At 26.6% G+C, this 15,742-nt stretch overlaps 1 protein-coding gene across 2 annotated transcripts; it reads left to right on the top strand.

Annotated features, from left to right (window-relative positions):
• Window positions 1–650: 650 nt before the first annotated feature.
• LOC100167385 (neuroglian) lies at window positions 651–12,045 on the top strand. Of its 2 annotated transcripts, XM_001944349.5 has the most exons (23): window positions 651–848; window positions 2,865–2,977; window positions 3,590–3,719; window positions 3,794–3,909; window positions 3,980–4,173; window positions 4,242–4,381; window positions 4,449–4,610; window positions 4,686–4,876; window positions 4,969–5,244; window positions 5,330–5,507; window positions 6,672–6,763; window positions 6,850–7,130; window positions 7,195–7,563; window positions 7,628–7,862; window positions 7,922–8,040; window positions 8,116–8,305; window positions 8,479–8,746; window positions 8,816–8,986; window positions 9,049–9,215; window positions 9,478–9,685; window positions 9,752–9,840; window positions 10,347–10,442; window positions 10,525–10,572. In XM_001944349.5, exons 2-22 carry the CDS (start codon window positions 2,902–2,904, stop codon window positions 10,436–10,438), a joined length of 3,744 nt encoding a protein of 1,247 aa, XP_001944384.1. In that variant the 5' UTR covers window positions 651–848; window positions 2,865–2,901; the 3' UTR covers window positions 10,439–10,442; window positions 10,525–10,572. The 2 variants fall into 2 exon arrangements, with proteins under 2 accessions (XP_001944384.1, XP_008181361.1); XM_008183139.3 differs by lacking the exon at window positions 10,347–10,442 and having other exon boundaries at window positions 10,525–12,045.
• The last annotated feature ends 3,697 nt before the right edge of the window (window positions 12,046–15,742 follow it).

Raw genomic sequence — 15,742 nt, forward strand, 5'->3', positions numbered from 1 at the left:
TATTTTTACTTTGAACACGTACAATATAAATAAACAATTTTTTGGCGACACACATCACGGTAATATGTGACACACCCGACACCGGTTGACAACCACCGATTTAAATGGATACATTGTATTAAGTCAGTCACTACTCCCTACTCACTATACAAAATTTTAGACAAATCGTTATGTCTACCCTCGAAAATATTATTCTCTATAATTTTTGTAATGAGTAGGTAGTGATTTGACGTAAAAGATTATTCAAAAACATCAAAAAAAATAATTTATAAATATGTACAGCTATAAAATTGTTATTTCATAAATAATAAATACTTGACAAAATAAAAAATAGTTATATTAATAATTTTTTTTTTCCATGGTATCGAGAACCGGAGGGGGGACTGCGTTAGCATTACGTCCCCTCGTTATAATATTAATAATAATAATAGTTTATTTTAATACTAGCTTCCAGTTTATTTTAATATTTTGTCATGAATAAATTGTAACCCAATAGATAACTGCAATCTATTATCATTCATCGTGGTCGTTATGAGATAATTTTAAAATTATAATACGTTTGATTAAACACCTAACCTCAATTCATATCTTCCATGGCATGTTTATGTTTTCCATGGATTTGTTGTGTTTTGTTTATTTGTGGGTGTAACTTACTGCAACTGCAGTAGTGACAGCAGCAGCCGTCGGCCGAGAGGTGTAGTTTGTTGTATTCGTAATTATTGTCGTTTCTTATATTATTATAATATGTAATTTATAATTTAAATTTACGTTGTACTAAATTTAAATGCCGTCGAAACCTAATTATGTTTAACTCGGTGTTTGTGTTAAGTCTAGTAACTTTAAAATAGGTAAGTGTACGGTTGACATTTTTGTGTGTTATACATTTTTTGGGTTTACATAGGCGTTAACAGAGTCGACTATAAAATTGATTTTTTTTTTTAAACACGCTATCCGTTTTAATTCACACGCAACGTTTTAATACAACGTAGTAGTTATTAGATGCTATATAGTTCGTGCCCAGAGCACTACAATTCGAGCTTAACATTAATTTTTTTCCACAGCCAATCGTTTTATATCTACACGTACCTATTGTTACATTGATTTAAAATGTCATGGGGGTAGGGGTCACTCATTCATAATATTTATGAGATACTGGATATTATAAACTGTAAAGTATGTATCCTTCAACTGTAATTGACTGTTAAATTGCGCTCATAAGTTACAAAAGATAAATGCCAACGTATAGCTAAGGTCCTATTTGAGTATTGACCTATTAGGATAATGATGTTGGTTGTTCCGTTATTGCTATAGTCTAGTTCATTGAGTTCTATTTATTTTGCTGCTAATTATTAACAATTTTATTTTTTTTATTTTTTGACTATTTTTTTCATATCACTTAATAATTTACAAGGTAATGTTTAAACTACATCCTACTATACTCAACTCTACTACATATACATATAACTTAAAAATACTGCATAATATATACAGTGTTACAGTTTTAGTTGGTAAAAATCTAGTAATATTCTTATTTCCTTGCAAACTTTATTGTAATATTAAAATAAAGAATTTTAAAAATATTTATCAGTAGCTACCTAATTATAATATTATGTTAGCATTTACTTAAACTTAAATTTGTCACAATTTAAATATAATCAACATTTAGTATGTATAAATATTTTTATTTTACCTATTACAAATCACTAAAAATTAACTATATATGTGTGTGTACCTATTTATTTAAAAAATTACTTGTTATTCTATTTAAGATAATATATTTTTGTAAACACAAATATTAAATTTTTAAATAAAATTCCTAGTTGGCACGTATTCAATATTTAGTAGATACAAATTCTCAACCATTTGTCTTTTAGTTATTGCTAACATTAAATTTAGTATTAAATATTTATCATTTTTACCTATGTTCTTAAATTAGCTTTTGCTTAATGTGTACCTAAATAAAAATCTATTTTTCGGATTTAAATGATTTATATATTAATAAAATCATTTTTAGTGAAAGGTTACTACTATACAACTTATTTCAGTTTTTGAATGAAGCAAATTTGTTACATTTATGAGTCATAATGAGTCATACTTTCTTTTATCTCTATAAATAGTATACTTAGCTCATAACAATTTAAGATAAGAAGTACATAGTAGATGATCTATTTCTATTTATAAATAATGAAATATTAAAAAAAAATTTATAAAAACAAAAATAATTATTATAATGGATGATTTTTAAAATTATTTAAACTATTATCAAATTAAATAACCTTTTATAATTAGTATCTGAATCAATAAGTTTGAAAATAATAAAACTGACATTTTTCATAATTAATAAATTAATAACTATAATTATAGTTATTTTCATAATCGTAGTTTTATCTTGTATTCTTTAAATTAAATAATTAAGAAGATGTTCTACCCACATGTGTTGTCTCCGTCTTAAAAATGTACAACATACTCTCTGTATTTATATTTTATAGTAGAATTACTAAAATTCCACAACACATGGGAAGAACTTTGTCTGTGACTCATTGCTTATATTTTTTGTATGACATAAATATAATTAAAATTATCAGTTTGTAAACATTAGTTTTTTTGTTGTTTTTTTTTCATTTAATCATTTAGAATGATTGGTTAGTGTTATCAAAAAAATTAAAATTCTACGTCATAGATCTTCCCTATGCATTGTGGAATTTTGGTAATTCTACAATAAATACAGAGAGAGTAAAGTTGTTACGCCCAAAACAATTTTTGACAATGTTCTACATTAGTAGAGGCAAGATGGAGACAACACATGTTGTTAGCACATTCTCTTAAATAATCATATTAACAACAATTTCTATTATGTTTTTTAGCTTTTAATCAATATATTTGGAACGTAAGAATATCAAAATGTATAGAATTACACAACATTTGCTGTACTCTGTACAATTGTTATTTTTATTCCTTGTTACAACTTCATCTATAAGTAAGTATCTAAATTTATATTAGTAACATGAAAGTATAGATGTAATATTATTAGGTTTAAAACGTGAATAGGTTCGTGATGTTAATTAAAAATATTTGCAATGCATTGTCTTTCCATTTTATTTGATCTTAAAATTAAATTTGAGAATAATACATTTTAATAAGTAATAGAATTGGTACATTGAATATGTTTAAAGATGATCCTTTTAATGTTTGCATTTTCACTTAGACAATTCTTAATTTTTAAAGTATAATAAATATTTTAAGTTTTAGCATCAAACATTTTTTGTCTTAGTGTTTCTACATAAACTTGTGAAATTTGAATATCATATTTTTAAATACTTTTTTACACTAACAACAAAAAAAGTTTTTCAAAAAACTATTAGTAAAATATAAAAGATAAGATAACAATGACCATATTATATTGAAAGGACTTTCTTGTAGAGGTATTTTGACAGGATTCTTTTAAAGAATTTTTTATAATTCTATTTAATTCCATAAATATTCATATGAAAAACCAAAGTAAAAAGTGTGTGTATAATTTAGCAGGTCATTAATAAATGATTTTTATATCTTGTTTATTTACATTTTTGTTATAATAAAATGATTCTAGTTCAATCTCCACCAAGAATTGTAAAAGAATCTATTACAGATGAAGTACTATTTCAAGTAGCTACTGTTCAAAATCAAAATGTTAGACCTTTTGTAATTGATTGTGAAGCAGAAGGAGAACCTGCTCCAAAGTAATTTAAATTATATATTTAAATTATGTAAAATTTTGTTTTATAATATTAAACATTTGAAAATTTTATGATAGGTATCGATGGATGAAAAATGGTAAGAATTTTGATTGGCAGGCATATGATGACAGGATAGCTCAACAACCGGGTCGTGGTTCATTAACTATTACCGAACCCAGAGATGAAGATCTTGGTATGTTTGTTTTTTAAACATGTTTGTTATTTGTTTACAATTTTATTTAATCAAACTTTTTTTTTTACAGGACAATATCAATGTTTTGCAGAAAACGCTTGGGGTACAGCTACTTCTAAATCTGTGATGGTTGTGAAGGCTGAATTAAATTCATTTAAAGATGAACCAAAAGTCTACGTTGAAGCTCAAGAAGGTGATCCATTTAAACTTGTTTGTCATCCTCCAACTGGATGGCCTAAGCCAAATGTATATTGGCTTATAAGGGTAAATATTTAAAAAAAATATTAATTTACTTAGCACACTTATCATTTATAATATTAATTTACCAATAGAATAAAGATGGTGGCTTAACAACAGTTAACAACACTAGAATGACATTAGATCCAGAAGGTAATCTCTGGTTCTCAAATGTAACCAGACATGATACTAGTGATGGCTCTACATATTTTTGTTATGCTGAATCATTGACAATGTATGTATCTTTATATTATTAAAATATCACAGATATATGAATAACCTAAGTTAATTGTAATTATTAGGAGTGAGTATAAATTAGGTAACCCTGTAAATTTGAATGTTATTCAAACTGCAGAAACAGCTTTACAAAATAAATACCCGCCCACTCAACAATATGTAACTAGAAGAAATGAGGTTGCATTATTGGATAAAAAAGTTGAATTGTTTTGTATTTATGGTGGAACGTAAGTGAAATTTTATTTGCATTTATATTTACGATATTTAAGTTTTAACATTTATTGTTTGCTTGATACTTGTAGTCCTTTACCAGAAACTGTTTGGCTCAAAGATGGTTTGCCTATACAATCCAATGAAAGGGTAAGCCAAGGAAATTATGGCAAAAGTTTGATAATTAAGAAAGTTAAATTTGAAGATAAAGGAAAATACACGTGTGAAGTTAGCAATGGTGTGGGATCACCTCAATCATATAACATTGAGCTGGATGTTATGGGTACAATAATGTTATATTTACATTAGTGAATAGTTATAATTTATAAATTATTGATATTGAAACAAATTAACTTATTACATTTTAATTAATAGCTATGCCGTTTTTCACTGTGGTTCCACAAATAGTAGAAGGAGCTGAAGGAGAAACTGCAGTCATTAAATGTGAAGCAAGTGGTAATCCAGAACCTACAATTAAATGGATTCATAATGGTCGACCATTAAGTGAAGCACCTATAAATCCCAGACGTTCGGTTACTTCTAATACTATTACAATAACGTCATTGATTAAAAATGATACTGGAAATTACGGTTGTAATGCTACCAACAGTATTGGATATGTTTACAAAGATGTATATATTAATGTATTGGGTATGTTGTTAATTATAATAATTATTAAAATATATATCAGAGCTATCTTCCTAGTTTATCAACAAATATTTGTATCTAATATTAGCTTTGGCTCCTGAAATCACTGAACCGCCTAATAAAGTAGAAACTGTTGATGGCCGTGCTATTACTATTGGATGTAAAAATTTTGGTGTGCCAAAACCACATGTTAAGTGGACAAGAAATAATATAGAATTAACAGGTGGACGTTATACAACACTGGATACTGGTGATTTACAAATAAGGTTGGTTTCATCAAACTTATGGTTACTTAAAGATTTATTATTTCAGTAAATTAAATGTAATTATTTACAATATTTTTATAGCCATTAAATTTAAATACATTTGCAATGTTTTTTGTTTTGTTGCTTGAATAAATACAAATTGTATTTTGAACAACTTGTAAAAAATACTTTTTTTATTTGATTATAATACAATATATTTTAAAATATGAAAAAGAAGATAAATATTCTCTAAACCTCAAAATATGCAAAGTAAAATGTCTACAAATTATGTAATCAACAAATCATTTAATTTTGTTTACCCTTCTATAAGTGCTTAAACGCAACCAATATATTATCTGAGAACATAAAAGTCTACTTTATAGCTATAACCGTTCAACTAATTACAATTTGTTCAAATTTTGACAAAATTGGGTATTTAATGCACCTGAAATTCCCCAAATATAACAAGCTGTTGAATATAATAATAATTACCTGGTGCATCCACGTTAGGCGGTAGGAAAAGAAGAGATGAGTCGGTCATAGTTTGTTAGGATAATTGGTGGGAGTGTGGTTATATAAATAATAATAGTTAATTAAATAAAATCTTATTGCGGGGAAATAGTGTGCAAATGTTGGTGCGATGGAGCTTTCCACATATTATTACCTATACCCTGCAATATATAATACTTAGATAGATATTCATGTATTATAAACAAATTAATGAATCCAACTTACACGGAGGTCTGTTCTTATTTCGAACATAGCATAGAAATATCTTAATTTTTGTTAGTCAATTAGGTGTTTTTGATGAGAATATCTATACTATTATTTATAATAACCCCCCCTCACTGGATCATAATAACATTATTTTAACAATTTATAATTCCAATTTAACACATTATAGTGACCTTCTCAATGACAATGTTTTCTTGTTAACTACTATAGGTACACCAAAACAAGTTCCGTGGTTTTGGCTATACATTTTTTTCTTTCCTATTTGGTATTTTTTTTAAAAAAACTGTTTAGCTATGATTTGATAAAATATATTATTAAAAAGTCAAGAAATCTCTTAGTAGTAGAGTTCTTTGACTTTCAATATAATTTTAATTCTTCTGATAATGGCGTCATAAAATAATTTTTAAGTAACAAATTAGTTAATAATTAATATTTAATTTTTTTTTTTAGTGAAGTTGGTTTTACTGATGCTGGAAATTATACTTGCATTGCTACTAATAACTATGGATCAGCAAATGCATCTGGGACACTTACTATTAAAGGTATAGAATATAAATGTTATATATTGAAACATTTATAGTTATATATAAAACAAATTATATTGTAAATAATACAATTTTATCTATAGAACATACACGAATCACTGCTGCACCAGAAGACTATGAGGTAGTTGCTGGATCAGTGGCCACATTTCATTGTACAGCAACTTCCGATCGATCTTTGCATCTTAACATGGAATGGTTAGCTAGAGATGAACCTATAAATTTTGACACTGAACCTCGTTTTGTCAAAACTAATGATTATTCTATGACCATTACTAAGACTATTGAATTGGATTCTGGAATGTATACCTGTTTAGCTAGAACTGAGTTAGATCAAGCAACAGCTAGTGCTATGCTTATTGTTCAAGTAAACACTTATTATTTGTAGACATGTTATCATGAAGTGTGTTTATTTTTACATATTATTTTAGGATAAACCCAATCCACCACAATTATTGGGAATCACTTGTAATAAAAGAGATGCTGCAGTAAAATGGCAACCTAAAGGAGATAATCGTGCACCTATCCTGCGTTACACTATTGAGTACAATACCAGTTTTGCTCCTGATACTTGGTCAGTTGCATCAGATAACGTACCTGCATCTGGTCAAACATATATTGTACCAATGACACCTTGGGCAAATTTTACATTTCGAGTTATTGCAATGAACAAAATTGGTAGATCGAATCCATCTTTACATTCAAGTGTTTGTACCACACAACCTGATGTACCTTATAAAAATCCAGAAAATGTTGAAGCTGCAGGCACTACACCTTCTAATCTTGTAATTAGCTGGACAGTAAGTTATATTTTAATTTAAAGAAATTGTTCATCAAAATTAATAATAAAATAAAAATGTTTAGCCAATGCCAAAAATTGAACATAATGCTCCTGGCTTAAGATACAGAGTTTATTGGAAACAAGATATACCTGGCCAAGTGTGGAATTCAGAAGAGATAACAGACTATACTGTAAAAGAATTAGTGATAGACAATCAACCAACCTACCAACGTTATAAAGTAAAAGTAGTTGCTTCAAATGAAAAGGGTGAATCTAATGTTCAACAAAAAGAAGTCATTGGATATTCAGGCGAAGACAGTAAATTAAAAATCATTGTTATATTTTACTATTGTTGTTGTAATTCTTGATTTGTGTAGTTCCTGTCGAGACTCCTCAAAATCTAACTGTTTTGAATGTTACTGGAAGTAGAAGTGCAATATTAAGCTGGGATCCTGTTTCACCAGAGTCTATCAAAGGAAATTTTAAAGGCTACAAGGTAAATTTATTTATAATAATAGATTTAATACCTATATTATGTAAGTGGATTATATTTACTAATTCCTTGATATAGATTCAATTTTGGACTGAAAGAGATGGAGAAAACAATATGATTGAAGAACAAGTTAGTTCAGATACAACAACAGCGGAAATCAAAAAATTTTTGCCAAACGCTAAACATTTTGTGCGTATACTTGCACACAACAGTCGTTTTAATGGACCACCTAGTCATCCACCAGTAGTTTTTGATACTCCTGAAGGAGGTAAATAAATACCGTAGGATCTTATGATTAACTTTATTTTAAGATTGAATTCAATATTTGAGTTATTCAAAGTATACTTTATGTTTCTTCTATATACAATTTTTTAATTAATAAATAAATCTGAAAATAAATTAATTTATAGGATTAAAAAAATGATAAAATGTTATGTTTAGTTCCCGGTCCTGTTCATGGAGTTGATGCTGAACAATGGGGCTCTTCCGCAATTTTGTTAAGTTGGCAACCACCAGAAGAAGCAAATGGGGTATTAACTGGCTATGAGATTTCTTATGAAGCTATGACTCAAGAAGGTGTCGGAGAAAAGTCACAACGTCCTTCTATTACCGATCCTAAACAAACTACTGCTAAGTTAGCTTCACTCAAACCAGCAACTAATTATCGAATCTACATTAAAGCAACTACTAAGGCTGGTGTTGGTGAACCGTACGTAAAGATTTTGTGTATTTTAAGTTATTATATTTGAGATAATTATATAATATAATTCCATAATAGGTTTTTCATTGAACAACAAACCAAATCTCCTTTACCCGAAGGAACTGAATTGGATAAGCCAGAGTTCAGTTATGTCCATAAAGCTTCTAATAATGTTTTTGATACAGTTCGCATTTTATGGACACCTAAACTTGATGGAAACCCAGGATCTCACTTCTTTGTAAAATACAAGTAAAAATGCAAATTAAAAAAATTCCATTTTTTATTTTACTCATATAAATTAATTTTTATAGGCTTAAAGGTGCCAACTTGTATGAAGAAACTAAACCTGAACTTGATATGAATTTTATTGATGTAAAAGGTTTGAAACCCGGGGAATTGTATGAATTTGTTGTAGTTGCTGTAGATGGTAATACCATGAAAGAATCTGATATTGCTGAAATTGAAGCCTCTAGCACTGGTACATTTTTAATGCTAAATTTTTTGTTTTATAATTTTTTATTTAATGTATGTTATGTATGTTACTGATTAAGGAGATTTTGTATGTAACATGTTGTGTATACATGGATGAATTGCTTCCTTTTTACAATTATGAATTTAATAAAAAAATATATATAACATAATACAATAAAATAATAATATTTTGGTGTTGTTTCTATAGAGGATAGTAAAGCAAAAGCCGTAATATATCTATAAAATACTAATTTACTTCTATTATTTAGATCCAATCATTAGAAGAAGCGAAAATATGGCTACATCAGGATGGTTTATTGCAATGCTGTTAGCTTTGTTATTCCTCATTATCCTGTTAATTATTGTATGTATAGTAAAACGTAATAGAGGAGGAAAATATGTAGTACATGAATCAGAAGCAGCCCGTGGTCGACATGATTATCCTGATGAACCTCATTTTCATGAATATTCGCAACCGTATGTATATGAACGTTATAAGTTAATAAATATTTTTATAAAAATTGTATATCTTATTTTTATTAGACTTGGTGGTGCAAAAAGATTAGGAAGTGAAAAACAGTCTCCAGAAAGTGATACAGATTCAATGGCAGAGTATGGAGAAGGAGACACAGGTATATATTTCACAGTATATATTTCTAGTATTTTATGCATCAATTTTATTATTTTTATGTTTTGTTTACAAAATGTCCTTTTCTACACCATTTACTTACCTGTTGCTAAACCATTTGATAATAACACTTAAAAGTACAAATGTTCATATCGTTCATTTTCATGTAGTTCACAATTCAAACTTAGTGCAAAATATGTTGGTCTGTGTGCATGTTAAGTATCATCAAAAAAAAAAAAAACTTCAAAGTAGAATAAAAATGATTATATAGCTCATTAGAAAGTATATATGTTTTGTAAATAATTTTATATCACAAATAATATTGTGATTGTAATTTCTGATATACATTACCTAATGTGATCAAATTTTGAACATACAATTATTCCAATCAATTTAAATTAAACTAAATAATTATATTTTACCCCATTGCACACATTTTTATATTTAGTATATTTTTCAAGTTCTTGCATGTTAGTTATTGTTTTGTTTTCTCTTCCATTTCACCCGTAGAAGGAATGAATGAAGATGGCTCTTTCATTGGCTTGTATGGTAAAAAAAGACAGGGCGAAACCACTTCGGCCGGTTTCGCCACTCTTGTCTAAATGTGTAAGTACATACCCTTAAATGTAAATTTATTATTTGTTAAAAGCTTATTATTTATATTTATTTTTATATTTTAATTAAACAGCTCAGTTTACCGAGGACGGATCTTTTATTGGTCAATATGGCACAGCTAGAAAAAATCGACAACAGCAATCTCAACCTCAACCACAACCACAATCTCCACTTCAAGCTGTCACTGGTTCGTCCTCTGCTGCCACTTATGTATAATTTTCAACAAGTATTTTTGGCATTTACTCATTTGCCTAGATAATACATCAAATATTTTTATGCATTTTGAACAAATCTTCCCTGCCCTAAAACCAAAGCTTTTCATGTCAGTATTACTATTTATTATTTGACCAATAACGCTTAAAAATTATTTGATTGTAAAGATACAGGCTATATTGTTGTCTTTTGTTGTAACTAATGGTTGTATTTTTGTAACGTGTCTATTAATTTCATATTAGAATTCCTCGTCTGTGATAAAAACGTTTTTAAGTTCAAGATAAAAAAAAAAAATAGGAACATTAGAAAAACTAAGTAACTTAACCATTTGATTTCAATTAGAAAGAAGAAGAAGTAGTATTATTTTTAATATATTAAAACAATTAATTCATACATATATAAATATATTTAAATTAATATCAGAATTTTGTATTTATACCATACCAATTATTATAGGCATTACAACTTTTTATTTTGTGCCCCAGTCATTCTTAGGATGGTTTGGTTGTTGTTGTGATTAATTCTGTTAATTTAATATTAATTTTAAAATGCACGCTACGCCTGCGCTTCATTTAACACCTTTTTAAATATTTGTTATGTTATATATAGACCTCTAATAATTTTATATGTTTACTGTTTAGTATGTATTATAATTTTTTAATCAGTATTACTCATGAACAATGGCAAATTTCTTTTTTTCTTTTTTTGATCTCAATATCAAATTTAAATTGAAGCCATTCTATAATTTCACATCACATAAATCTATAAAAGTGACCTAAGTTTCATGACAATATTTATATAAAAAGATACATTTATTTTATTTTTGTAAACCTCAATCCAATTTTTAATATGAACAATATATTATATTATATTTTTGATCAAATTTTCACCCACCACCTTTCACTGCCCTTTATAGAATAATCCTTGTTATTATATTTGTATAACCATTTTTTTTTCGTATTTATGTAACGCATGCATTCCATATAAATAGATCTTAGTTAAGTTCATAATTATATATTAATAAAAACCTATGTAAAACATTTTTACCTTTATTCAAAAACAAATATTAGAATGTGACATGTCTACTTTGCCTTATAGATATATTCAACAACGACACTTAATATTTTAGTTTATCACATTTTAAATAAACCAATGCACCTGAGTTTAGTTTGTAGCCAATTTAGATGTAAAATATTTTTTTTTGTCAATATTTTCCAGTGCCCTATGATTTAATTTATTTATTATTTTTAAACACATCAGATTGTTATTTTTAAGTTAAGATATATTTGACACATTTGCAGTATTAATCTATAAGTATAATTTTGTATTTTTAATAAACTAGTAGGTTATGCTAAAATACCTAATTAAATGGCAAAGGTAATGTGATGTGTTTTTTATTAATACTACTTAATAATGTAGTACTTATGAGTGACTATTTTTCTATGATCACAACATCACATACAGAAAATTGTTTGGTTTATTGTTATTTCTAATTGAATAGACTAAACTTGAAGACTGTTAGTTAGTCTGGTAAAGACAAATAAGTAACATAATATTATTAAATTACAACTTCAATAATTATCATTTACTTTATACAACTAAAGCTTATATTGGGATTGCACAAGCTAAATTTACAAAATTGATCGTACAATAAATTAATATTTATTATTTACTAGTGTTTATATTTTATATATTACCTACCTATTAATTTTATTGTACATAAATTATTAATTTACGGTAATGTTTCATTTAAAATAATGTCACTACATTTTGTTATGTAAAGAACAGGTTTAATTTTCAGTTTAAAAATAATATAATTTGGTGATATGAATGTTGAGTTATTAAATTAATACATCAGTGGTTTTAAAACTGGACGCCGTGAAATTTTTTGAAAAGCACGTTGTGTCGTGTTTAATAAAAGTTCGATAACCTATGTAATACATATTTAATTTAAGTATATTGCGCTTGCATAATATTAATCAACCGTTTTAAAAAAATAGTCGGGTAAGTATTATTCAGTCTTGACATGTCGGGGGCAATATAATTATTTTGTATTTTTAATTATATATGAATTAATTTATTGTGTTATGAACAGTGTACAATATTATAATAATAAGAGGACGTGGTATCCTCATGTGTTGTCTCCATCTTAAACACGCACGACACCATATTTTCGTTTGCCAGGTTCAATAGATATTAGAGTGAATTGATCTATTAACAACTTTTATTTAAGAACATAATCTGCGGGGACTCGTTGGTTTTTTACGATATTTTAATTTATAAGTGAGTTATGAGTATGTAAAATATTAATATTCGAAAATGTTCATAATTCACTTAAAAATAAAATGGTACATGACTAATAACAATCTAAAAATCCCTACAGTTAAACGAAGTAGAAATCCGTCATTACAAATGATTTCATTCTAAACTACTTAAACAGTCAAACCAGAACCCACTAATTCCCCTTAATATATCATCACTCATCAATAACTATTTGTAAAAACCCACCGAGAAGGCATGAAACCAATGAACGTATTATAGGTACATGAAATTTTGACTGGTTTATTGTAATCACATTTTTTATACACGATCAAATTTTTAAAATATTTTTTTTTTTTTTAACTGTTTAGGAACATTTTCAGTTTCCAATTTTATTAGTATTTTTTTCTATGAATGCCAATAAAATTTTATTTGTTGGATAAAAACGCTTGGAAATTTAATACAAGGCTCCTACTATATTTTCACAATGACATTTGAAAAATATTAAAAATTCTTTATGACGGTTTTATTTTATAGGTACGCATTTAAAGTTCAAACCTTGACAAAATACGGAAAAATCACGAACATTAGAAAATTATCTTGAGTTGAGCATTCATACAATTTTTTCTTGTGTATGTTCAAAAATGGAATAAAAGATTATTCATAAGTTTATCTACCTTTATCAAAAAAAGAATGTTTACACCTACAAGCAAATCAAATTACATTTTTATGAGCGTCTGAAGTTCATATTTTTAGAATATTGGATATTCACTCGATTTCTCATGTAGTGATTTTGCTATTTTGTTGTCATTCAAAAACGATTTAACTGTAGATACATGAAAATCTGACTGAATGTTTATTTTTTCATTTTCTATACACCATACAATTTTGAAAATATTTTAAGCTGTTTACGGACATTGTCAGTTTTCAATTTTTTTGGTTTTTTTCAGGGATGGAAAATGTTTTTAAAAAACGTTATTAAACGGAAAAAACAAAAAACAAAAACAATTGATAAAACGAAAACCAAAAAACAAAAAAGCAGGTAAGTGGATGTCGTTCTGCTGTACAGTAGATTACAAGTGGGTCATTGTATAATGGTTGTATTAAATTTGAATTCAATGATATAATATCATTATATAAGAAAAACGATTCTGAGCGGAGACTGTTTGTCAGTCTGGATATTTTATATTGCTATTATTTATTTTATCATGTAGGTAATCAAGTTGAACTAATATTAAAATATTACAATTTTTTATTCGTTTCTATGGTGATAAACAAAGTGTTAGAAATTAAAATCCCATTTTTAGCGTTTTTTCGTAATTTTTCGGTGGTTTTTCCATTGGCATTAAATAACTTGAGAAAATCGAAAAATGACCTCTCTAAAGTACCATCTTGATCCAATTTGCTAAAAGATAAGGTACTATATGTTGAAATCGAAACACTCCTGGAAGAAATTTTGTAACAAGGTATTAAAATAAAAAAAAAAAAATAAACACCATTGTAAAAACAATTGCTCCCTCGCTCCGCTCAGAATCTAAAACAATTGAAAAACGATAACAAAAAATCCCAAAAACCGAAAAAAATGTAATAACGAAATCAAAAACGAAAACGATAGTATTTTACATTATAATATTTATACCACGAAAAAAAATGTTCAAGTCTTTACTTTTTAATTTACCAATAATGAACTTTTAAAATTTAAAAACATTTTAATTTGAAATCAGACATTTTTAATTTTTAATTTTTATATAATTTATAGTTTTGATTTAAAATTTAAATATTAAGAATAATGAATTTTAATTTTTAACTTTTAAGTGCATTTTTATATTGCACGTTACTATTATAAAAAAATAAAAACAATATTATCAAAAACGTTAATCAAAAACAATATAGAAAATTAACTTTTTTAAAAATGTTAATCAAAAATTTTAAAAACGTTAAACAAAAACAATATTTTTTAAATCAATAAACAAAAACGAAAACGAAAAAATTAAAAACATTTTCCATCCCTGGTTTTTTTTCTATAAATATTAATAAAATGTTATTGGTTGGGTAAAAAAGCATGAAAATTTAACGCAAGGCTTCTGAATTCTGATAATTGTTACACTAGCAGTTGAAAAATATTAAAAATACATTAGCACAATTTTTTTTTATAAGCATTTATAGTTCAAATTTTGACAAAATGTATAAAATTTAAAATTTAATAATTATTTTGAAATTAAAAATGTATAAAATGTTCAACTTTTATATCTAAGGATTGAAAATTTAAAACAAGATTCCACGTAAATATTTAATTCTGTTGCCAAAAATTCTAAGAAATACATAAGCACAGTTTATTTTTATAGTAATTTTAATTTCAAATTTGGACGAAATTACATATTAAAAAACCTGGAATAAATATTTTAGTTATTTTGTTGTGATTGTAATGATTGTATAATATTATTTGTGGGTACTTGAAACTTCTAAAGTATACCTACTATTATATATCTATGATAGTACCACTTTTATAGCTAAGGATTGAAAATTAATATGTCAAATTATAGTATGCCAATTAATTATTATTATTATGCCAATTAAATTAAGGTATATTGGCTCATTAATCTCCTATGTAATAATCAATCTAATTTATAAGTTTCGGTGAACATTTCAGGGAACCTTTTAAAAATAAAACTATAACATAAGTCTAACTAGTCTAAGGGGGTTCACCACTGACCTACCTACTTATTATGCTCATATTTTGCATGGATTGTAAATTAAGCATAAGTAAATTTAAAAAAGGTGGGTAAGTGGATGTCGCTCTGCTGTACAGTAGGTTACAA

Source organism: Acyrthosiphon pisum, chromosome A1 (assembly GCF_005508785.2).
Source record: "Acyrthosiphon pisum isolate AL4f chromosome A1, pea_aphid_22Mar2018_4r6ur, whole genome shotgun sequence".
In the NCBI taxonomy this organism is placed as follows: domain Eukaryota; kingdom Metazoa; phylum Arthropoda; class Insecta; order Hemiptera; family Aphididae; genus Acyrthosiphon; species Acyrthosiphon pisum.